The sequence below is a fragment of the Nelumbo lutea genome, chromosome 6, assembly GCF_056320005.1.
Source record: "Nelumbo lutea isolate HS-2025 chromosome 6, American lotus-T2T, whole genome shotgun sequence".
NCBI lineage: Eukaryota > Viridiplantae > Streptophyta > Magnoliopsida > Proteales > Nelumbonaceae > Nelumbo > Nelumbo lutea.
The window spans coordinates 17,273,113-17,299,151 of NC_142689.1; the positions used below are offsets into that span (position 1 = coordinate 17,273,113).

At 39.2% G+C, this 26,039-nt stretch overlaps 1 protein-coding gene across 13 annotated transcripts; it reads right to left on the reverse strand.

Annotated features, from left to right (window-relative positions):
* Positions 1-628: 628 nt before the first annotated feature.
* Positions 629-25,209, reverse strand: LOC148847642 (uncharacterized). Of its 13 annotated transcripts, none has more exons than XR_016100466.1 (10): positions 24,955-25,209; positions 18,736-18,793; positions 18,242-18,643; positions 9,981-10,071; positions 9,551-9,853; positions 9,370-9,456; positions 1,411-1,468; positions 1,261-1,332; positions 946-1,171; positions 629-865 (listed from the first exon to the last, which is right to left on the reverse strand). XR_016100466.1 is itself a non-coding variant. In XM_088948799.1 (9 exons), coding segments are annotated over exons 4-7 (432 nt in total). In that variant the 5' UTR covers positions 9,836-9,853; positions 9,981-10,071; positions 18,736-18,793; positions 24,955-25,207; the 3' UTR covers positions 629-865; positions 946-1,171; positions 1,261-1,330. The 13 variants fall into 13 exon arrangements, 7 of the variants coding, with proteins under 7 accessions (XP_088804925.1, XP_088804923.1, XP_088804921.1 ...); XR_016100464.1 differs by having other exon boundaries at positions 23,646-25,209; XR_016100462.1 differs by having other exon boundaries at positions 19,530-25,209.
* Between the last annotated feature and the right edge of the window lie 830 nt (positions 25,210-26,039).

Below are 26,039 nucleotides of genomic sequence, written 5' to 3' on the forward strand. Positions count from 1 at the left end.
GATCTTCATCTACCAAGTATGTGAACATACCATCACCCAACTTAGTTTCATTTCTTGCTTTTTTACCCCTTCTTTAGTTTTTGGTTCTAATATATTGTTTTCAGATTTTAATATTAAAAAACTATAAGGTTTGTGGATGCAAATGTAGCTGGATCCACTTTGAATCCAGTCCAATGACAAGCCTATCTGTATGAAGATATAGTGATAGTTGCAAGTTTCATTAAATCATTTTTAATCACTGTTTTCAAAACCGGACCGGATTGGATGGTTGGACCGGAAAAACCAGGTTCTGTTTTCCTTCAAAACCACTTTTTCCCCAAAACCATTGAACCGGTCAGTTAACCATTCGAACCGATCAAACCGTTTGAAGTTTGACTGTTTTCCAAACTTTTAAAATTTTTTATTTTTTTGTCAATGGGCCAGCTGTTCGGGTCGAACAATCGGACCGTTCAAACCAGTAACACCGGTTCGTTTTTTTAATACAACTGTACTGCTTATTTATTGTGATATGTAATACACCTACTATGACACATTAAGATTCTTAAGTTGAATCATCATAATAAAGTGGCTGATGAGGTTCCCAAAAAAATTGTTCAGAACCCCATCATCCTATCATTAACAAAAGAAATTGTAAAATATAAGTCATTTTAGATTAGAACAAACTAGCATCTTCCAATCGTATAACACTATCACTCCCAGCTGTTCATTTTCCAATATTCAATCAAATTAACTTCCACCAGCCTTCTTTTATTTCTCTCACAAATTCAATGGAAAAACCTTTCCATTTGTCTATAAATCTGATTTTATCTACATTTCAGCGAAGTCTTTCTCCATCCAACCAATGAGGCCGAAAATCTGATTTTATCTGCATGTCAGCAATACAAATCAATATTAGCAGATATCAAATTAATAATTGGCATAAATAATTAAGCAACTAATACTTACAAAATCATTACGCCAAGCAATTGTTTGTGTTGCAGCAGCTGCATCTTTGATGGTTCTACGCCCTGCATCTATCCTCATAAGTGGTGCATCATCCTTCGTTGAAAGTCTAACTAGTACTTCAGACCATTTATCTCCCAATGGTCGTCCTTGTATTTCCTTTAGTGGGATCTTTACTCTTGAGAAGAGCATATGCAACCACCTCATCATCCAAATCTAATAATTTTACCTATTCACATTGCCATGAAAAATATATTTGTAATTATACGAACAAAATACATTTACAATTACCATTCACATAATAAGACATTTACATACCAGATTATTTGTCTGTTCTGCAATAAGATGAATAGCTGCACCAACTATCGGGGTAGTAGTGTGAACATCATCCTGCAATAAAGTGGTTAATGTTAAAAAAAAAAAGCCTCTTTTTTAAATGAGAGGCTAGAGACAATAAACCATACTTACAATTTTTTTCAAAGTCAGCATCATCAGCCACACAAGTTTTGTTGAGAACCTCGTCATCCTACATTAACAAAAGAAATTGTAAAACAGATAATCATTTAAGATTAGAGCAAACTAGTCTTCCAATTGTTTTATAATCTAATGTTAAAGTTGATGTGTTGAGCTATCACGCCCAGTTGTTCATTCCAATATTCAATCAAATTAACTTCCATCAACCTTCTTTTAGTTCTCTCACAAGTTTTGTTCAATAGAAAAATCTTTCCATTTGCCTCCAGTAGAAGATCAAGACTGTAATCAATCTTGAATCCTAATAGGTTTTAGGTTTACAAAACAGAAGAAAAGTGAGAAAAATGAGAGAGAATAGAAGAAAAACAGGAAAACACAAGTGGTTGAAATGAGGGACAGATTCTGACAGATCTGCCGCCGCCACTTTCTTATTATTTATAAGTTATGTTTAGTACATAATGGAAAGGATACATCTGCCCTTAGTACTTGCATAATAAATAAAGTAAATAAAAGCTAAAATAAATAACAACTGAATTAACAAACTGATTCAAACTGACACTACTATAACTGAAACAAATAACTACACATGCTGTCCTACGAACACAGTGGGGACCACTACAGTGGGGCCCACATCAGTATTCTCTACACTCCCCCTCAAGTTGGGAGTAGATATCTATCATTCCCAACTTGGATAGCTCTGTCTCTAACTTCTTCCGTGATACAGCCTTGGTGAGGATATCTGCAAGTTGTATATTAGATGTGATGTACGGAATACACACTTCTTGTGATGTGACCCTTTCTCGCACAAAATGTCAATCAACTTCGATATGTTTAGTTTTGTCATGATACACTGGGTTGTGGGCTATATTAATAGCTGCCTGATTATCACAATACAACATTAAGGGCTTTTCATAGTCAATACCCAATTCTTCAAGTAGTAACCTCAGTCATAAGATTTCAGCCACTCCATTAGCCATTGACCTGTATTCCGCTTCAGCACTGGAGCGGGAAACAACACTTTGCTTTTTACTCCTCCAAGAGACAAGGTTACCTCCCACAAGGGCACAATATCCAGAGGTAGACCTTTTGTCATCAACACTCCCAGCCCAATCGGCATCTGTATAGACTTCCACCCTCATGTGATTATTGTTCTTGAGCAGTATACATCTACCCGGGCATCTCTTCAAATATGCTAATATTCTCTCTGTCGCAAGAAGATGAGAAGTTCTAGGGGAGTGCATGTACTGCCTAACAACACTAATTACATATCTGATATCCAGCCGAGTGAGGCAGAGATATAGGAGCTTTCCAACCAATTGTTGGAACATAACTTTGTCTTTAAGAGACTCCCCGCCCTCAGTACTAATCTTGTGATTTTGTTCGATGGGTGTATCGGTCGGCTTAACACCCAACTTTCCAGTTTCCGCCAACAGATCTAGAACATATTTTCTCTAAGAGATAAAAATCCCCTGCTTGGATCTAGCAACCTCAATACCCAAAAAGTACCGTAGTGCACCAAGATCTTTCACCTCAAACTCTTGATGAAGGAGCTGTTTGAGGGAATCAATCTCATGACTGTCATTTCCTGTCACCACAATATCATCAACATATACTACAAGTAATGTCAGAGAGGACTCCACCCTCTTGATGAATAGTGTATGATCTGACTGGGCCTGTACATAACCAAACTTTCCAAGGGCTAATCTGAACCCATCAAACCAGGCTCTAGGTGACTGCTTCTAAACCATACAATGCCTTGTTCAGTCGGCAAACCTTCTTACATGTCTCTGTATCATAGAATCCAAGAGGCAACTGCATGTAAACCTCTTCCTGTAAGTCTCCATTCAAAAAGGCATTTTTGACATCCATCTGAAACAGGGGCCAAGAATGATTTGCTACAAGAGATAACAGAGCTCGGATGGTGGTCATCTTGGCTACTGGGGCAAAGGTCTCCAAGTAGTCTATACCATAAGTCTGAGTGAACCCCTTTGCAACCAGCCGAGCTTTGTACCTTTCAATAGAGCCATCAGCATTATGCTTCACAATGAACACCCATCTGCATCCCACCGGTTTCTTTCCTTTTGGTGGGTCAACCAGTGCCCAAGTATTATTCTTCAACAGGGCATCCATTTCGACTTGCATTGTATCTTTTCATTCTAGAACTGATAAGGCTTCTTGCACTGTTTTTCGAATAGGGACATCGGCAATGGAAGTGAGATAGGACCGGTAAAATGGAGACAGACGATCATAGGATAAGAACTGTGAGATGTTGTGAGCTGTAGAAGTGGTGCAATGTCGTTTCCCTTTGCGAATGGCAATAGGGAGATCAAGGCCATCCACAATAGGGGAAGTGGCAACAGTGAGAGGTATCTCAGTAGGCTCTAGATCTGGAGCCGCAAAAGGAACTGGAATTGGCCGGGACTACCGATGACTAGGATCAACCTGCCTGCATCGCCTGTGATAGACTCTCAACTCCGGCTCCCTCTGACCACCCTCACCACTACAGCCTTCATTATCCAGTGGAATAGGTAAAGGAACAACCCCACTCAAAATAGCCCCACTTCTACCAACCCTACTTCCACTCTCACTGCTCTCCCCCTAAGGAAAAAAACTCAAAACAGCCCCACTCTCACTGCTCTCCCCCTAAGGAGAAACCCTAGGATAATAGGGTGTCTCCTCAAAGAAAGTGACATCCATGGAGACAAATTGTTTCCCTAAAACCGGATCATAGCAGCAATAACCCTTTTGAGTTTGTGCATAATCAAGGAAAATGCATTTGGAGGCCTTAGGTTTAAACTTGGAATGATGAGGCCCGAAAAGCTGAACGAAACAGGTACAAGCAAAGGTTTTAAGGGGAACAATGAATAACTCCTCGTCTGGGTATAGAATGGAAAATGGGGTTCTCATATCAAGAATCTGGGAAGGAACTCGATTAATGAAAATGCATTTGGAGGCCTTAGGTTTAAACTTGGAATGATGAGGCCCGAAAAGCTGAACGAAACAGGTACAAGCAAAGGTTTTAAGGGGAACAATGAACAACTCCTCGTCTTGGTATAGAAGGGAAAATGGGGTTCTCATATCAAGAATCTGGGAAGGAACTCGATTAATGAGATAAACTGTCGTGAAGGTAGCATCACCCCAGAAGTGAATAGGTGCATTGGAGGTAAACATAATGCTTCGGGCCACTTCCAAGATATGCCTATTCTTCCTTTCGGCAACACCGTTCTGCTGTGATGTATAAGGGCAAGTGCTCTGGTGAATAACTCCATGGCTAAGAAGGTAGAAGGGGCTGAGCAAAGTATTCTTTTGCATTATCAGATCTAAGGACTTTGATTTTGGTCCCAAACTGAGTGAGAATCATCTTATGAAAGTTTTGGGTCAGAGCAGGAACCTCATCTCGAGAACGCATAAGATAGACCCAAGAAAAACGGGTATGGTCATCAGCAAACAGTAGAAAATATTTGTACCCACCCATAGAAGAGATATGATATGGCCCCCAAACATCAGTATGCACAATGTCAAAAGAGGAATTACTCCTTTTATTACTTAAAGAATAAGAGGTTCTACAATGTTTGGCAAACTCACAACTCTCACACCTCAACTTTGATAACTCAACAGACTCAAATAAAGTAGGAAACAGACTCTTCAAAGACTTATTGGCATAACCGAACTCACAGACTGGGAAACAAAAGACTTCTTATCCACTGACTCCTCCCAACGAGAACTCTCTCCAAGCAGATAGATCTCATTCATCTCACAGCCAGTCCCAATCACCTTCATCGTCTCCAAATCCTGAAAAACACAACAGTCAGGGAAAAAGGTTACTGAACAGTTCATGTGTTTGGTAATACTACTAACTGAAAGCATATTAATATCAAGCTTAAGAACATGCAAGACATAAGATAAAGAGATAGTATCCGATAGCTTGATGTCCCCCTTGCCCGAAATGGGAAAAAGATAGTCATCAGCAATGGATACTCTATTTCGGGCAGAGGACAAGTGATAAGAAGTGAACAAAGATGGCAAACTAGTCATATGGTCAAATGCACCTGAATCTATTACCCAATAGTGGTCAGTATTACCTAGAGCTGAAGCATGGTAAGCTGAGACTCGAGTACCTGAATGTGCAAATGCGGATGTGGCAGGAGCTGATGGTGACTGAGATGGCTGAGCTGAACTCCCAACTTCCTTTTCCAACTGTATGAGGGCAGCCCGAACAACAACTAAAGTCTCTAGGGATGTGCCTGATGAGGATGTTGAATCAGTGTTCACGGCCACATGAGCATTACCCTTCTTATTTCTTAGTTTTGTCAGGACCAAGTGATGATGTAGCTTCCAACAAATATCTTTTGTGTGCTTGGGTTTCTTGCAATGTTCACATACCAGATCCCGTTTATCTTCCTTCTTCCGGTCCCTTTTTGAGTCACCCGCTGGCTTAGGTTTAATAGCTGTCAAGGCTAGGAAAGAGGGCTGAGGCTGCATCATGACTTTCCTCCTGGTCTCTTCACTATGCACCAGGGAATATGCTTGAGAAAGGGTCACACTATCTCTTGTCAATATCTGTTGTCGCACAATGTCATATTCTGAATTCAAACTAGCCAGAAACTCAAATACCCTATTCGTCTCGACTTGTCTTCTGTGAGTCTGTGCATCTTTGGGACTCTCCCACTCAAGGGTCTCTAAATGGTCAATCTCATGCCACAAGGATTTCAAGGTAGAGAAGTAGACAAAAACTGACTTCTCTCCTTGTTTAAGGATGTTCACCTCACACTTCAGTTCATAGGCTCTGGCAACATTAAGAGGTTGGGAATATGTTTCTTTCACAACATCCCTTATCTCTTTGGCTGTCTTTGCCCACAAGTAATTTCGGCTTATATGTGACTGCATAGAATTACAAAGTCATGCCATAACCAAATAGTTCTCTTGAACCCACTTGGTGTATGTTGGGTCCTCATTGGAAGGTTCTTTCACATCTCCCAAGAGGTAACCCGATTTTTCCCTTCCTCAAATAGTCATCATGGCTGATTGAGCCCACTCCAAATAATTTGACCCATCAAATCTCATAGTTGTAATCCGATACCCAGTTTTAGATATACTACCATAACTATGGTTTCCAAAACTACTTTCTCCATGACCCTTAAACTCCATCTTTGATCAAGATTCAGTGGCTACAAACTATTAGAGCCACTATACCAGAAAACAGAGTCAAACAAGCAGGTCTGAAATCTGATCCGAAACCAACACAAATCTGATCTGATCCGAAATCTAGTCTGAAACCAACCCAAATTTGATCTGAAATCAATCGCCTATCACAGCATATGCAAGGAATCAACTCAAATCTGATCTGAAATCAATCGGCATGCACAGTACCAGGCAGCCTGTCAATCTGAGATGCTATTTTCTAAAATCACTACTGTGGGGCCCATTGCTGCGAGAGCAAAATTACGGTTTCAATTGTAGGTCTGAAATAAGTGCTCAGCTACACTCTCCAAGCAGTCCGCACAAGTGGGACTTGTCGTAGGGCAATATGAAACCCTAAAAACTAATCACCTCTGAGAGGGGGGGATCGGCCCAACAATCAAACCCTAGAAACAAACTTAAACACAATTCGACAAGTCAAACCCTAGAAACAAACTTGAACGCAGTTCGGCCCCTCCTTCTAGATAGGTCCAACCTATCTCGACTGATTACAGTCTCTGAAACTCAATTAAAAAAAAAAAAAAACTTACGTATGTACTTCAGTTTACTGTCTTTAGGATTACCTGAACCCTAACATTCACTGCTTCTTCCCGATTACCAACTCTCTACAAGCCGCGACAAGTCTTCAACTGCTACGAACCTCTCCTGGTAATCTCCAAGATTCAGCCACCGAATACTTCTTCAAAGCTTCCAACCCTAGCTAGTCCTCATGTGATCGGCTGGACTAGACACACATGAGAAGCCCTAGATAGGCTCTGATACCAAGTAGAAGATCAAGACTGTAATCAGTCTTGAATCCTAATAGGTTTTAGGTTTACAAAACAGAAGAAAAGTGAGAGAAATGAGAGAGAATAGAAGAGAAATAGGAAAACACAAGTGGTTGAAAGGAGGGACAGATTTTGACAGATTTGCCGCTGCCACTTTCTTATTATTTATAGGTTATGTTTAGTACATAATGGAAAGGACACATCTGCCCTTAGTACTTACATAATAAATAACAAATGAATTAACAAATTGATTCAAACTGACACTACTATAACTGAAACAAATAACTACACATACTGTCCCACGAACATAGTGGGGACCACTACAATGGGGCCCACATCAGTGTTTTCTACACCTCCTATTTAAACTATGAGTTATGTGGAAATTCAGCAATGGATTTGGACTACTAAAGTTTTCCGAATATTTCATGTAAAGACCATGTACTACATCATTTCATAATAGCTTAAGTGACTATGATTTACAGCATAACCATGGATTGAAATAGAGCTAAAATGAATTGGGATTATGCTATTTGCTATGATGTACAACAAAGAAAGGGGTGCATGGTATGAGCTGTAACTTGCAACCAAAGGAATTCATCAAAAAAAAACTTGCAACCAAAGGGATTCATCAAAAAAAAAAAAAACTTGCAACCAAAGGGATTCATCAAAAAAAAAAAAAACTTGCAACCAAAGGGATTCATCAAAAAAAAAAAAAACTTGCAACCAAAGGGTGGTAAGTCATAGGAAAGGTTCAAAGTATCAATACGCCTGATAAGCATAAACATGCATATTAGGTGTTTCAATAGTGAATTGGCAGTCAAAAGATGACTTTTAAGATTTCAAGGGGGCTAAAAAGGTTGATGTTCTGCGGTAATTCACAGCAAGCAATGCATTAGGCTCAGTTTGCGAAGGGCACAAATACAAATATGTACAGTGCAAAACCTTGTATTTGGACTTACACATTCATATTTGTACGGTTCCCAAACTAAGTCTTAGGCTCAGTTTGGGAAGTGCAAATACAAGGTTAAGAAAAATAACATACAAGGTTTTGCGCTGTACATATTTTTATTTGTACTCTCCTCAAACTGAGCCTTAGGCTGTGTTTGGTTGCAGTGCAATTTTATTTGCACTAGTACAAATGCATGGGAGTGCAAATGAAAAAAAAATGCAAATACTCATTTAATTTTGTTTTGGATTTTACTTTATTCTACTTCATGTCTTAATTTACTTCATTTGTAATGCAATCAAACAAATTACTCTAAAATTTGAAACAAAAATAGACCAGAATTTAAACTCAAATCATTTGCTTTGCCACAGTTTTGCATCAGTGCAAATTTATTTGCATTGCAACCAAACACAGACTTAGTAACAAAAATGGACGGTTTTGGGCTGCATTTTACAACAGCTAAAAAAGCTATAATAGGGTGGTTCCAGAGCTACCAAAGACTGCAAATTTTAGCCAAGGGATGGAAGGTTTAATAGGAATTTTGGACCGCTATGGACTAGGGTTCATGGAAAAAAGAAGTAAAAGTGAGAGGTATTGGAAGTGCAATGAGTTATAATTTGCCATAGGGCATTGAGACAAACAAGGAAGTTTTGGGCCTGGTTCTCTACCATAGATTACATCAGTAAAATGAAGGTCAAAAGTTGTTTTAAGGCTTTAACTACTATGATTTGTAGCAGTAAACTGGTGGTTTTAAAGGGCAGAAATGGCTAGGTTAAGGGTGAGGAGAGGGGTTAAAGAAAGAGTTAACCTGTAAAGAAAGAGAACATTTCTATATTCACATATTTACATCCATCCTAACTATGAATTGCATCCCCCAACTTCTCATCTCATGCACAAACATTCTCCTCCATTCCATCATCAAAATAGAAACCAATTATTCAACAAAAAATTATAAATTCCAAAAGGTAATCATTTGATATTAACAAACTAGTGTCCTCCAATATATAATACTCTATTGTCAAAGCTAATGTGTTGAGACATCACCACAAGACCAAGGTTCTCAACCATGTGGCTTGCTTCAGAGGAGTGCATACTTTCTGGCGAATTTATGAATGTAGCATTGGTTGAACCCTACAGCAAATGAATTACTAATGCTGCTGAATAAACTTGACACTTTTGAAGAAATTATAAATATTTAATTTAATTTTAGATCATAATATTTTACCTCTCCTCTATTATGCAACATCTCTATAACCTTCTTCAAGTTTTCATCCAAGTCATTATATTTGCCAGTTAATGAGTTAATCTTTTCCTTGAGTTCTTTGTTCTCAGCAACCAATTGTGTATTTTGATGCTTGGTGGTTGGACCCCATAAAGATGTTGGAGCTGGTCCAAACACTAAACCATGAACATGTCCACGACGCTCTTCTCCAAGTACTTGACTAAGAACATCATCTTTTGCAGCAATAGAGGTTGCTTGTGATGAAGACTCCAAAGCTTGAGAAGACATAACTTGTTTTACCCGTGTCTATAATAGAAAACAAGGTAATTTAAGCATACAATATTATTTATTAAAAGCAAAAAGGTAAAAATTAACCTACACATGAAGATAAAATTTTAGAACCATATTCTAAAAAATGAATATAAATACTTACAATGACTTCCTCAGATGCCTTTATTCACAACCTTCCCATCCTTTCGTGTATGGGTCTTAACAAATAATTCTGCTCGAGTCATAGATTTCTCCTATCCTTGCATGAAAAAAATAAATTACTACAAACTACAATGAACACTTGCAAAAGTAAATACGAAATTACCTAGCAAACCTCATCATGGCAGACCCTAGAAAAAGACTGTGTGCCTACACAATGGACTAACTGTAGCTTTTTTTTTTTTTTGATCAGTAAAAATTTTTCATTAATAACAGAGAGATTAAGATACAATAGCTAAAGATTGCATAGGAAATTGCAATCTCCAGCAATCAGTTACAATTCTGCCCAATACAATGAAGATCTATTTGCCCCTTGTTTTGCTAGGGTATCCGCCATTCCATTTGCATCCCTTTTAACCCAACCAAACTGAGAGTTGAACTTCCTTGCAAGTGTGTCAATTTCTCGGAAAATAAACTTGAGCTTCCAAGGTGCTGCTGTGATGTTTTTGGCCCAAGAGATGACCAATAGAGAGTCTCCTTCAATTTCTAAGTCTGTTGTTCCTATCTGCTCAGCCATCTTTAGACCTTGAAGTAGGGCTAGAGATTCAGCCTGTATTGAATCACCATAACCTATTGGTCCAGAGTAGAGTGCCACCACCACACCCAAATAATTTCTAAACACACCCCCTATGCCTGCCCTTCCAGGGTTGCCAAGAGAACTCCCATCGAAATTCAGCTTTAGTTTGTTCCGTGCTGGTGGCTTCCATTCCATGCTTACAAGAACTTTGGGTACATCTGTTTGTGCTATTTCAGCCCAATTCCTTAGTATCTCATTCGTGGAGTAGTTTCTAAATATCTCCATGGTCTTCACCCAATGTGCAGTTCTGATTTTTATGGCTTCAATAACTTCCTCCATTGTTTTGCTTTTTCCTGAAAAGATTCTTAGGTTTATTTCCTCCCAAATAGTCCATACTGTAGCTGCTCTCATTACCTTCCATATACATTTTCCCCTTTTCTTCCATTGACACAGGAAAGAGGGGCTGAATAGACTTACCACATCCTGTGGGGGAGCCCATCTGCATCCAAAGAGAGAACAAACAACATTCCAAATACCAGAAGCAAAAGAGCAGGATAATTGTAAGTGGGTTAGAGTTTCACCACATCCCAAACAAAGGACACACACATGAAGAGAGAGGCAATTGTTTGGCCTCCTTTTCTGTAGCACATCACAAGTGTTTACCTTTTCTAGGAACACTTCCCAACAGAAAGCTTGTACTTTTGGAGGGATCGGTTTAGTCCAAATTTCTCTCACTGGGAAGTTCACTCCCATAGGGTTAATATGAGTGAGCAAACCAAAGAAAGATGCACAGGAAAATAAACCATCAGAAGTTAGGGACCACACTCTACAATCAGCTATAGATTGGTCCAAGTAGACCCTCTCAAGTGTTGAAATCAACGACACTAGAGACTCACACTCATTTTCCCTCAACCCTCTTCTAAAGCCAAAATCCCAAGAGATCCCTGATTCTGAAAGCACACCAAACCTAGCAACAGGTTTGTTTTTATAGTTTGATAAAGAGTAGAGGCCTGGGAAATTGAACATAAGAGGCACATCCCCAACCCAAAGGTCTTCCCAGAATAAAACTTTGTTGCCACAACCAACATCAAACCTGATAAATTGAAGAAAAGTCGGATATACCTCAAAGATTGCTTTCCAAGGAGAGGATCGAGCTGCATTGGGGGCTAATTTTGCATCCCAGCCGTTATCTGCATCACCATGTAAGCTTTTAATGACCCTGTGCCACAACCTTTCTTCCTCACAAGGGAATCTCCATAGCCATTTCCCTAGGAGGGCCTTGTTTCTCTTTATTAGGTTCCCTATACCTAATCCACCCTGGTCCTTAGGGTAACAAGCTTGCTCCCATTTCACTAAATGATCTTTCTTTTCTTCACCTGGCTCCCACAAAAAGTCCCTCATAATCTTCTCCAATTTCCTAGCTATTTTCACCGAGATCTTAAAGGTGGAAAGGAAGTAAGTGGGAAGGTTTGCAAGGGTTGATTTTATCAAGGTGATTCTTCCCCCCAAGGAAATATAATCTCTTCCACATTGCCAACTTCTTCATGAACCTCTCTACTACTGGTTTCCAAAAGCTTTCAGCTTTCGGATTCCCACCCAAGAGCATTCCTAAGTATTCCAGAGGCCATTTTTTCACTTCACAACCTAACAGATTTGCCATGGCTTGGATATCCCCCCCTTCAATGTTGATTCCGACTACACAACTTTTTCCCTAATTGACTTTCAATTTGGAGGCCTGCTGAAATTCATCAACCAATCTTTTCAAATTCCTTAAACTAGCTTCATTACAGCTTTCACAGAAAATAATTATGTCATCAACAAATTGCAAATGAGACACCACCACTTCTGATCTATCCATTCTCCAACCTTTAAACTTGTTTTCTTGATCAGCTTTGGTGATCTGTCTTAGTCCTCTTTTAGCCTGGAAGAAATCCTTTGCTACCCCATTCATCAGAACAGAAAAATGTGCTGAGCTAATACATTCTTTAATCCACATCCTCCATCTTTCACCTAGCCCCATCTTTTCCATTAAATTCAACAGGAAGGACCAATCCACCATATCATAAGTTTTTTCAAGGTCCAATTTACAAATCAAACCTTTGTCACCTTGTTTTCTCTTAGCTGCCACAAACTCATCTGCCACTAAAATTTGATCCACAATTTGTCTCCCCTCTACCAAAACTCCTTGGTTCTGAGAGATAATATAGGGCAGTACAGTCTTCAACCTACCAGCCATGACTTTAGCAATGATTATATACAAGCTACCCACAAGACTTATTGGCCTGTAATCCTTTGGGGTTTTGGCCTCCTTTTTTGGCACTAAAGCAACAAAAGTTTCATTTGCTCCAGGCGATAATTTCCCTTCTTGATAGAACTCCACAAATACATCCATTAATTCATCTTTCAAAACTTCCCAACAATCCTGATAGAAAGCCATTGAAAATCCATCTGGCCCTAGTGCTTTAGATCTATCCATCGAGAATATTGCTTCATGTATCTCCTCAATAGTTAAGGCTCTTTCTAGGAGGTTAACTTCGGATGTTGGCACTCTGTCCCACTGTAAATCTCCCAATTCTGCCATGTTTTCATCAGAGGATGCTAGGATTGACTTGAAGTGATCCACAAAGCATCTTTCAATTTCCTCTTTTGCAGTTATCACTCTTCCATCCACCTCTATACTGGAAATTTGGTTTTTCCGTCTTCTCCCATTTGCTAGAGAGTGGAAAAAACTGGTATTTCCATCCCCTTCCAAAAGCCATTTACATCTAGATTTTTGCCTCCAAGAAATCTCTTCTTTTCTTGGAATCTCTTCCAATTGCACTTTTAAGTTCCATCTTTCTATTCTATCCTCCACCCCACACTCTTTCCTAGCCTCCTTTTGGTCCACTTCCTCTATTTTCCTAGTTAAATCCTCCTTTATGACCTCAAGTTTTCCAAATTCCTCTTTGTTCCACTCATTGACCTTTTCCTTCAATTTTTTCAGTTTCTTAGAGAATCTCACCACTTTGTTTCTAGCCCTAATCACATCCTCTGACCACCATTCTTTTACCCTTTGCAAAAAGTTTGGAACTTCTAGCCACATGTTTTCAAATCTAAAAGGTGTGGGGCCACCAATAAGACTTTCTTGGTAAAGGCTTAAAGGGCAATGGTCAGAAGTCACTCTAGGTAGGGCTTTTAGTGTCGAAGTGCCCCATAGCTCTTCCCAATCAATGGAGTACAGGAATCTATCCAGTTTTGAGCACACTTGATTTTCTTGGAGATTTGACTAGGTGAAAGAGGCTTGTAACGAGGTAAGCTCTTTTAGTTCTAGGGACTCAATCAGGGAATTGAAGTGTTTCATGCTAGATGTTAAGGGTTGGTTGGGGTTGTTTGTCTCATTTGTATATCTTATTACATTGAAATCCCCACCCAAACACCACGGAACCTCCCATATGCCTCTGATTGTAGCTAGCTCTTACCAGAATGAGTTCCTCTCTCTATATGAATTCGGTCCATACACATTAGTCAATACCCACTCCCTTCCATCACTCATCCTCTTGGCTTTTATTAATACGAGTACTGACCTATTAGTTCCTCCTGATAGTCAACTTCCTCATTCTTCCACATTGTAAGGATTCCACCCGAGGCACCCCACGATGGGGCAAAAGACCAACTTAGACCCCTGCAACTCCAGATACTTCTTATCCACCTTCTATCCAAGTCCGAAAGTTGTCTCTTGTAACATGACTATAACCGGTCTCTCCTTTCTTATCACATTCCTGATGATTTTCCTTTTCTTTGCACTTCTTAAACCTCTTACATTCCAGCAAAGCACTTTCATTTCACTCTTTTTTCCCCGACCCTAGTTCAACCCCAAATCCTATTCTCCTCTTTTCTTCTCCCTTTTCCTATTTACAGTCTTCTCATAGGACACACCACAAGCTAGCCTTTCCACCTCCTTCATTTTTCTCTTTCTTTTATTATCATCTTCTACCCCCTTTCTAAGATAGACCACTCCTTTGGCGAACTTCCTTTTGGCTTCTTTTTGTTCCTCTCCTTTTACTTTGGGTACCTCTCTACAACCTTCTTCTCCCTCATCCAAACGGTAGTCTTCCTTTTCCTTCTCTTGGGTGCTTGCAATAACTTCATTTCCCCCCTCATCCTTTTCCAAAACCATCACATTAAGCAATTTCTCCTCATTGTCTTTTCCACCACCCCCTCTTTTTTCTATTGCACATGGGTCATTATCCGCTACCGGTGACGTTTCAACAACTGGAACTGCAAAATCCAAAGGTTGAAGGTTACTACAAGGATAAAAAACAAATGAGTTTTGATAGAAAAGTGGGGGTGAAGAAAGAACTGGATTGAGAGGAAGGAGGGAAGAGACTCTCTGATCTTGAATCTAGATTTCAGCAATTCCACCAAAGACAAACCCAAATGGTTCAAGTTCAGGTACAGTGTCCACCTGTGCAACTGGGGGGAGTTGTTCCTCAAGTGGTTCCAAAGTCGGTTTGCTATGGAAACTCGTCTCCAGAAAACTGCCACCCTGTCTTTGTTCTTGATTTGTATCTATTTTCTTCTCTCTCTGAGAATCTCCTATAGGCCTTCCACTTTCCGCAGTAAGTAGACCTGTTCATGGGTCAGGCCGGGCCGGGCTTTTACTCATCATTAATGGAAATATGCTAGGCCCGAGCCCGAGCCCGAGCCCGAGCCCGGCCCGACCAACAGGCCTATAACTTGGGCCCGAGCCCGGCCCTGATAAAAAGCCCAAACCTTGAGCCCGAGCCCGAAGCCCGACCTAATAAAAAAAATTACAATTTTCCCTATTCAAATTAGAATTAAAAATTCATATGGTTTTTTTTTCCTATTTAAATGAACAATGGGCCTACAAGATGTTTTTTTTCCCTTTCTTTTACGTTTTAAAACAGTTTTACATTCTTAAATCAAAAAATTTATTCAAATGGACATAATCACATAACCCATTTTAAGTTTAATTTTAGGTCGGGTCGGGCCGGTCTCGGGCCGGACTATTTTGACAAAACTCGAGCCCAGCTTGAATTTATTGGGGGCCGGGCTTTTTGGCCCGAGTTTATGTTAGACAGTTTTATATGCCCTTAGCTTCAATCAAGATGATGTACTTTATGAGTTTATTGTAAATGAATAAAAGTGCATATTTGATTCATGTTCCCTTGGTATGTTTCTGTATAATACCCTTAAACTGGACACTTAATGAGACTCGTGTTAGTTTAGAATGTTCACAGCCAGTGGGTCGGTCTGGGGAGACCTATCCTGACAAGGCTGACACTGTGGTGCCACCAAATCGGTTGGGGTGGCCTGTCTCAGCTGCCAGGGTAAGACCCTAGGCACATACAGTGTAGGATTAATTGAATCTTTGAACTGAACCAGATTTTCAATATTGCCCTAGACCTTAGAGATTGATGGGCAAAACTGGAAAGTTACACCCAACCCCTAGACTCGATTGTGATACTGCACTAGGTGTCGGATTGGGCTGTTTTTGATATACCATTCAGTGAGATCCTTAGCGGGGGTCAAAACCTGGGTATGTTGGGACTGTTTGAGAATTCATCTAAGTCGGTGATCATAGTGACAGGATCAGCCCCTTTGTCGGACAAAGGTAATGATCAGGGATGCACTCTCACTGATGGAAACCAAGACTGTCGGCAACCGATTTCAATCGTTGAGATTTGTTTTTGCAAAATATATTTTATATGAGATATAAAAGTATATATATTATGGTTTCTAAAATGTTTGCAAGAATGTTTTAATTCCCAGGATCCATATAAGCAGAGAGTGCAACACTGTTCCTTGCAGCCGAGGGAGAGGTCCTCTTTTGTCGGGCAGTGTATGATCATTATGGGCTGAGAGATTAAGTGTAAAACCATTGAGGATGATACCTGATGGGCTAATCTTGCATCTACCCACAGTCCATGGGTGTTACAAGGTGGCTTGGCCCAGGGACCACTTAGGGTAAGTGTTGGGCCCATAGAGCCCATGAGATGGGTTTCAGGGGGTGCACTGTCCTCAACAGTGTTTTCGGCCATGCCTTGTGACAAAGGCTGAGCTGAACCCATGTGACTGATGTGTAGATCAATGTTTGGGTCCCACGCCATACAAGGAAGCCCAACGGGGCAACAGTTTGGAAGGCTAAGTGAATACATAACCTTAAATGGGGAATTCGATTCCCAGTTGAAGGGAGAGAAATTTTTTTTTGAAATTCGCCTCTTATTCCGCATTCTTTGGGCATCCATGTGATGGATATCCTATCCCTTCAGGTTAAGCCCGTGGGCCTATAAACATGTTCAAACTCGTCCGGGGGCCGGGTCCATGAACAGGTCTAGCAATAAAGTTACCAGCCCCCGAATCATGTATCTCCATAATCTCCGTACCAACATCTTCAGAGAAGAGCAATTCAATTTCGAAAGGTTCAGAGTCTAAAAGTAGCGCGAGGTGGCCCTTTTTCGATTGCAGCACCTCAACATAGGATTTCTTTTGGGCCGTTGGATCCCATTCGCATTTTTTTCAAAAAATCTCCCTTAAATGGCCAAGTAGTCTCTTTTAATCTATTGCCCGACTTTTCAGCTTCCATAAACGCTCAACCAACTTGAACTTTCGGATGGTCCACCCAGCTCTCGCCACATGGCCTCCAACAGTCCACATCATCATCTTCTTCTACCTTCGAACTATTCCACAGCCTTGCTTCAACTTCCAATGCCAACCACACCTTTCTCCAACAGTCATCCACGAAGATGTCTAGGCTTCTTGGGATTTTTTCCAATCTTCCACCCGCAACTTTAATCTTTGCTACTTGAAGGTTTTGCATGCAAAAACCTTCCAAGACCCCACCACAGGCCATTGCTATCTTATGGAATATGTGCTCCTGCCAAAGGTTGAAGGGTAAACCCAAAATCTTGATAACTATGGTCTTCTGTGAGATATTCAGTTCGTTACGAGAGGGCGACCAATTTTCCACTGCAATCTGGCCATGTTTGGTTTCAAGGATTCTTCTCACATTCTGAAGTTCGGCCATGTCAAGTATTGCCTTATTCTTTTCAAATGGGATGAGGGTGATTTTCTCTTTTGGTTGAAGCGTCTCCAATAAGATTTGCAATACTTCTTCCCAATCCTTAACCTTTGTTTTCACTTTCACAACTTTCCTCTTAAACCAGTCCTCATTCCTTCCATCCCATATAATTTTTTAACTCGTATCTGTCGAAAGTACTGTTATAGGAGTAATCTTTTTAGTTTAACTGTAGCTTTTCCCAAATGCTTTTGTCTTTAGCACTAAGGTTTTGTAACAATGAGATTTATAATAATAATAATAATAATAATAATAATAAGTCAATGAAATTTATAACAATAAGTTCTAATACAAATGTCTAAATGTAGAAAGAATCCACTAAATAATATTGGCACCTTCCCTTTTTCAAAATTCCACTGAGAAGCGAAATTAGATAATTGCTCAATATTAACACGTGAATCACCAAGAGGCTTTTCATTATTTGTGTTGCTTTCATATTTCTTTGTCACTCGATACTTCCATGTTTTTCATTTGATACCCAAGTTCTTCAAAAACCAATTTTTGCTTTCTTTAGGAATATCAAATGTTTGCTACAACAGATCATGGTTACAAGTAAAGACCATATATTATGTTAGTCTAAACAATAAAAAGTATTAAGAAATTGTAATACCTTTGCAAAATTCCAACAGTCTTCCTTAGCTGTTGGAGGCACCTTTCTCCAATCGCTTACATCAATGGGTAGTTTTACCCCATTTCTTGCAAGGGTCCCTATAAATTGACCAAAGCTACATCCGAAATCTCCAACAGGTTGCAACATTTCATTAAAATCCACCTTTACACGTTTGGAGGAATCAATTTTAAGTAAATTCTTACATAATGTAGGGCCCGGGCTCTCTTTGGTTGAGAGTTCTTAGTACGTATTTCATTATGAGTAGCTTGTGGTTGGGATTGGGACTGTTGTTGGAAACGTTGTGTTTGGGGTTGAGATTGTTGTTGCATAACTTGTGGTTGATGTTGAGTTTCCACTTCTTCAGCATCAATCAAAACCATATACCTAATCCTTTTATGTGACCTAAAAATCATAAATGATTGTGTAGCAACTTAAAAAAAGTCAAGTTAAACAAAGAACAAATTGAGTATTCATATAAAGGGTGAGAAACTCACATTCTTATAGCTGTTAGTGCAGTGCAATTTTACAACAACGTATCAACACCTTTATAACCTAAAACATAAACACATTATAACATTAGAAATAAGAGAGATCTATCTTTACCAAAATTTCAATTGAATATGAAATTGTGAATGCCAAAAGTTCATTTATGTAATTAACTCTCTCTGTCCCTCCTTGTCCCATTTGTTTGAGGTAAAAAGGATGAAAGAAAATTTGAAGGACTAAAAAATAAATGAAAAATATTGAAGTTTCAAGAGTAAAAATATGGGTCTAGGTGAAAGTGAACTTCTCTAGGTTGGTACTAGGGTAGAAGGAGAATAGGAGATTGGGTGAAACCGTGAAAGAGAGCCAGTTTGGGTTGGTTCCAGGGTAAACAGAAGACTGGGTGAGAGTGGAGTGGTTTGGGGAGGTTTCAAGTCTACAATGGGTTTAGGGAGAATGGGAAGATTTGGGCCGGTTCTACATTGCAATGAGTTGAGGAAGAATGAGTGGCTTTAGTTTGGTTCTAGGACTGCAATGGGTTGAAGGAGAGTGAGCAAGTTTGGTTTAGTCCTAGGACTGTAATGGTTTGAATTTAAGTCATCCAAATTGATAAGCATGAAAGTTTACCAAGGAGATAAAAAAAAAAGAAAAAAGAAAAGGATTGATCAGTTAATTCTTAAATGGAAGAACTAAGAGGAAAACAGAGTATCTATAAAAAATATATATAGAAAAACAAAAACAAAAAAAGAGGAAAACAGAGGAGACAAGATCTTAGTAATATGTCAGCTTGGGTTTAGAAGTGTACTTTGTTTGAACTCGTTATAAGCTCCACGATTGCTTCAAATAACACCACTATCCAACTCATTCATATTGATTCAAATAGCCTTTGCCCTTTTGCAACTAACTCCTTGATGGATTTATGGATCTATCTTGTAATCTTAGAGACAAAGCTTTGAGCTCGATACTAGAGTGCTATTAGTACTTACCCAGGAACCATGTTGTAGATAATCTACCTTCATCAGAAACACTCCTCTAGGATTGGGGATGTGGATTTGCGAGTCACTCTTGGAACTTTTTTTTATCAGAAACGATAACTTTCATTAGAGATAAATTAAACTGAAATACAGAATTCAACCCTTATCAAAAAAGGTTGATCCAATAAACATCAAACATTACAGCACCGCCCAATAAAGACTCTCCCTTAGAGTCCCTTGTTTTGCTAGGGCGTCAGCAAAACCATTTGCTGATCTCCTTACCCACTTGAACCAAACACCCACCTCCCTTGTTATGCTAAGAATTTCTCTTATCAGCTGTCTATATTGCCAAATTCCCAGCTGCCCTGATTGCATCCACCCAATTACCAACTTGGAGTCTCCCTCTATCTCAATCTGTTGTAGCCCCAATTGTTTGGCCAGTTTTACACCTTGATGTAGTGCCAAGATTTCCGCTCTTAAGGAATCTTCAACTCCTATTGGACCTGAAAACAAAGCCATTATCTTGCCTTCATTATCTCTAAAAACACCTCCTATACCAGATGGGCCTGGATTACCTAATAGAGCTTCCATCAAAGTTCAATTTCACCCTTTGTTGTGCTGGTGGGGACCAAACTTCCTGTATCATAGCTTTGGAAGTAGTAGTAGATGCCACAATACCCCAACTTCAATGTCTTCAACTGAGAAATCCTTAAAAAGATCACAGGATTTCAACCAATGGATAACCTTGGAACTTGTTAGAGCTTGTGGAGTAATAGATTTTTGTGGTGAATCTTGTGGAAAATAGATTTTTGTGCTACTCTTTTATCTTGTGAGTTGAGAGATAGAAGCTAGCTTTTCATGCTAGCCTTTTCAGCCTTGGTTGGATTTTTAACAGGGTTGTTAATGGATTGATTTAGATTTTCATTTCATGAACTGATTCTGTTTTCACCATGAGAAATTTGTATTCACTCCTTGGGTTGGAATTTATGCAGTAAACATTTACTGGCAGACCATCTGTTCAAATTTCAGCTTACACTGATTAAGAAAGAGACTCATCAGCTTCAAAAACCAAGGCCTCACCTTTCTCTTATCCAAATATCTTTGGTTGTTAACTAATGAGGTATATGAATTCTGGTTTATGTTCCCTGATATATGAATTTCAGTGCTAGGATTGTGTGAAGCAAGATATCTTAAATGCCTTCCAGTCATTCCATTCTAATGTCTCCCTTCAAAAGAGCCTGAATAATGTCTTTATCACTCTCATTCCTAAGATTGAAGGGGCTGTACGTGTCAAAGATTTCAGACCAATTAGCCTTCTGAATAACTTTTACAAGATTTTGGCCAAGGTCTTAGCTGAAAGGATGAAAGGGGTTTTAGACAGTGTGATCTCAAAAAATCAAAGTGCTTTTGTGCCGGGTAGGCAAATGATTGACTCAATTCTTATTGAAAATGAGTTGTTGGATTCAAAGATGAGAGAGGGATGTCTAGGTTTGGTTTATAAACTGGATATTGAAAAAGCCTATGACCATGTTAATTGGAATTGTTTAGACGAAGTCTTGGAAAAGATGAACTTTGGGCAAAAGTGGAGGAATTGGATGAAAGCTTGTGTTTCTTCCCCCAAATTTTCTATTCTGATTAATGGTCAATCTGCAGGCTTTTTTGAAGGCTCTAGAGGGTTAAGGCAGGGAGACCCCCTCTATCCCCTTCTATTCATTTGTATTGCAGAGATCCTTACTCTATTTAGTCAGAAGGCAGCAGCTTCTAGTGTGTGGGAAGGGTTTGCAATTTCCCCAGGGGGTGAAAAAGTGAACATCCTTCAGTTCATGGATGACGCCTTATGCTTTTTAGATGCTTCTCTTGATCAGTGGGATAATCTGCTTGGGATCCTCAGTTGGTTTGAAGTTGTCACAGGTCTGAAAGTCAACCTTAACAAAAGTCAAGTCATCCTAGTGGGTGATGTCCCTAACCTCGAAGATTTTGCTACTGTTTTGACTAGCCAAGTGGAGCAGCTTCCGGTAAAGTATCTGGACCTTCCATTGGGAGCTAAAGGTTCCTCTAATGCCATATAGGATCCAATTATTGAAAGATTGGAAAAGAAGTTGTCATCTTGGAAGGCTAAGTACCTCTCTTTTGGTGGTAGAACGACCCTTCTAAAAAGTACTCTCTCTAATCTCCCCAAATACTTCCTGTCCCTTTTCCCTATCCCAAATAAAGTGGCTAGGAAAATAGAGACTCTCCAAAAAAACTTTTTGTGGAGGGGTTGGGAGGAAGAAAGGAAAATCCACCTTCTGAATTGGAACCAAATCTGTCTTCCTAAGGAGCAAGGGGTTCTTGGTCTGAGAAGAATCAAGGTGACAAATTCAACTCTGCTGTGTAAATGGATCTGGAGATTTGCAACCGAAAGAAGTGCTTGGTGGAGAAGTCTACTTGCATCTAAATTTGGGGTCGAGTGGGGTAACTGGAAAACTAAAACTCCCCCTCCTGACTGGAGTTATTCCTTGTGGAAAATATCATGAAAGTTGCTCCCTTGTTTTATGGGGAAATCAGCCTCAAAGTTGGTAAAGGGGACAGAATTAAGTTTTGGAAAGATCATTGGTGTTTGAACCATTCCTTGGCAGAAGAATTCCCTCTTATCTTCCAGTGTGCCTCCAACCAGGATGTCTCGGTTGCTGAAACTTACTAAGTTTTGGGTAATAAAGTGGTTTGGGCTCCTCAGTTCAGAAGAGGTCTTTTTGACTGGGAAATCCAAGAAGCTTCAAATCCGTTGGAAACTCTACAGGCTCAAATTGTCGATCATAATCAGGATGACCAGTGGATTTGGACTTGGTCCAAGGATGGTGTTTTTTCAGTCAAAGCAATGGCTAATAGGCTTGTTAGCATAGTAGCAGTGGAAGGTTTCCCTGCAAAACAGATTTGGAACCCTACCTGCCCCTCTAAAGTTAATTTTCCTGTCTGGAAACTACGGACCATTTATGCATTCATTGCCTTTTGCTGCTCAGGTGTGGCATCACTTCTTGAAGATGGTGGGGATTTGTTGGGTCATGCCTAATTCAACTAAGCAGTTACTATGCTGCTGGAAAATCAGTAATTTGAAGAAAAGAGGGAAGGTGGTTTGGTCCACTATTCCAGCAGCTGTGGTTTAGGCCATTTGGTCTGAGAGAAACAACAGAATTTTTAATCAAAAAGTGAGAGGGGCCGAGGATATAGTTCAGCTGGCTGTTGGTAAACTGCTTTCTTGGATCTCAGTCACTCCTGAATTCAGAAACTCAAATGTAACTCATCTATTGAGAACTCAATCAATCTGGTGTTTGTAGTGGGAGTCCCTCAAGCCTGTCCGTTTTAATAAATTTATCTTACCTTTTCAAAAAAAAAATGTTGTTATATATATTCTGGTTTGACACATTATTGCAGCAGAAGCTGGCCAACTTGGAGAGTTAGTAAGTTGGTAAGTCCATAGTGCCCCCTAACAAGCAGTGAGTACCAACCCTCCAAAAGAAATCCTAGGTAGATCGACTATGAAAAGAAGCCCTAACAAATCTCTTTCGCGTCTCCTGCTCTGATACCATGCAAAATATGGTATTACAGAGGTACTAAAGAACAAAAAACAATGTTGAAAAGAGAAAGAAAGAAAGAGAGAGAGAGAGAGAGGAGAAGAGAAAACCACTAAACTGTTTTGAGAGAGATTAGAATGTCTTAATCTCCTCTTAGCAGTCAGTCCAGCTTAATATTAACTTTAAATAATGGATAGAATTACAAGTATGCCCTTTTTATGACTAGAGTGTCCTTATTCTAAGATGGAATTACTTAACTACACTGTCACCCATGTACACCCAAAATAATGTTCTTTCAACAGTTAACAAAAGTAATTCATTAAAGATCAAGTGGCAAGAGCAAATCACAAAAAGGCTGAGAGAATGAGGGAGCAAGGATAAGAAGAGCAGAAGCACCTTTAAGCATATATAGCACCACCGCCATGTAACCCCTCTACAACAACTGAGCCTTGAAACCAATCCTCATAGCAATGAACAACATACAAAATAAGAAACAAAATTGAGAAGACATGCAATGCTACACATGTTTACAGATTTAGTGGTTCTCCCCTCCCTATTTTTTTAATTATTAGAATTTTCCTTCTTAAAGCATAAACTCACTAGAACATTTACACTTGTGAATACTTTTTTATTTTTAAATTTCAGCTTACTTGTCTCAATTTGGATAGAAAGAAAACTGTGCTCTTTCCAAAAGGTAGGATAAAATTTATGCTAAAACTTTTTCCTTCTGAATGCATGAGCACTACTTCTTTCTTATTGTTATAAACAAGAGTTAGAATGGTTTAATGACCTTTGGTTTCAAATTTATGGAATTTTTCTTAATTGCTAAACTTTATGATTTAAACCTTCACCCAATATCTCAAAATCATCCGCATATAGTGCACAAACAATCAAAACTTCTTGCCCCATCTACAAAAAATTATGTCATTATTTCTGAAAAATCAAGTGTATATTGTCAATTTTTTTATAGTAAAGAGAAATTTTCGTTAAAAGAAGAAAGGTTTCAACTATTGGTGAAGAGCTTCCACCAAACAGGTTATAACATACCAATCAAAATAACAAAACATCCCCCCCCCCAACAATAAATCCGAAGTTACCCATAAATTATTCCAAAATCGTTCCCCTTGACTCTTTGAATTATGAATGTACTAGTACCCACTCCATGATCAATGAACCAGTATCATCCACTAGTGTATTTCTTGATCATATTTTATCTTCAAAATATGCTCGTTCCTTTCCTTCCAAATACCCAGCACACCGCAAAGGAGATGATGCTCCAAAATATGTTTTCTTTTTAACCACCTTCAATCCTAGATAACAAGGCGGAAATCTCCTTTGGTTGAGATAGAGCTAGTTTTGTAACCTTGCTCATGGAATCATCATAATCTTCTATGAAACACTCCCAACAATCTGACACCATAGTTTGGTACTGAATAAGCCTTCTTTTTAATGAATAAAATTTACACATTCAATGTAAAACCCACCTTTCATGGACAAAGTTCATGTTTAACCGTCAAAGAAAAAATACCACTATAAGCATTCTAGATTCCATCTTCTGCTGTTAATTCATTAATTAGAAATATAAAAAATAAAAAAAATAAAAAAATAAAAAAATAAAAAAGAAAGCTAAGAGTTGACCAAAGGGGAATAACTCCTTTGCCGAACACCCAAAAGCCACAACCTCGAAGTTTGAACAAAAAACAACCTAAATCATAGTCGAACGAAACCACCGATGGAAAGCTATGGATGACGATGGACACCGAATACCGCTGGCAGAATCTGTATGCCAAAGCCTAGTTTGTTGTGGTGAGGGATAGAGAGAGAGAGAGTTGCGACAAACGGACAGGCAGAGGAAGGGAGGGAGGGAGGAAGAAATGGAATCCGACTTCGGTTGCAAGAAGAGAGAGAGAGAGAGAGAGAGAGAGAGATGAGTAAATTCGCGCCTTTTTTTCCTTTTACGTATGGTCGCAGCGCGCCTTTTTTTTCCTTTTATGTATGGTCGCAGCTCGTAGGGACGAAGTGATGGTAGAATTAGATAGGGGAGCGTCACTCGTTATATTGATACACTGACGGTGTATGAAGAACCTTAACCGTAACTAAAGTTATGTTTGGATAGGCTTGTTTTTTGTGTTTTTTGAACTACAAAAGCAAGAAGTTGTTTTTATTATACAGATATTGCTTTTAAAATAAGCTTTTGAAGGTAAAAGTAACAAATAAGTATTTGGTTATGATGTGTTGTTTTGTCACACTTGATACGAGAACTTCCAATGTGTCAATATACATGTGTTTTCTATATTTATTTTTTAATATAAAATGTTACATGCCTATTGCCATGGGATGTCATAACATACATTATAAATTATATAGAATATAAAAATATATTTTCATAATATATTATAAAATATATTTTTATATCTCTCTCTCTCTCTCTCTCTCTCTCTCTCTCTCTCTCTCTCTCTCTCTCTCTCTCTCTCTCTCTATAATCAAGCCAAATTCATAAGCTTTTATCCCAACATTTTATTGATATAGATTAAGTTCAAATTGATGATGTGCGTTTTGAAAGCTCCCAACTAGCAAGTGACTCGGATGCCTAGCTGAACAATTCCTAGCTAGAAGGTGGCTCGGACGCCTAGATGAATAGTTCCTAGCTGGTGGCTTGGATGCCTACTTAAACAATTCCTAGCTGGAAGGTGGCTTGGATGTCTAGCTGAACAACTCCTAGTTAGAAGGTAAGTCGGATGTCAAGCTGAATAATGATGAGTTGTATAGTTTATTGGGGCGATCTGTTGC

Bases quoted from the DNA above. Each gene is read 5' to 3' on its own strand.
- LOC148847642 (XM_088948796.1), bottom strand. From the start codon at position 9,835: ATGTCTTCTCAAGCTTTGGAGTCTTCATCACAAGCAACCTCTATTGCT. The intron at 9,457-9,550 runs GTAAAATATTAT...CATTTGCTGTAG, and splicing joins TGTTGCATAATAGAGGAGAG to GGTTCAACCAATGCTACATT. The intron at 1,469-9,369 runs GTGATGTCTCAA...TTGTTAATGTAG, and splicing joins TTGAGAACCTTGGTCTTGTG to GATGACGAGGTTCTCAACAA.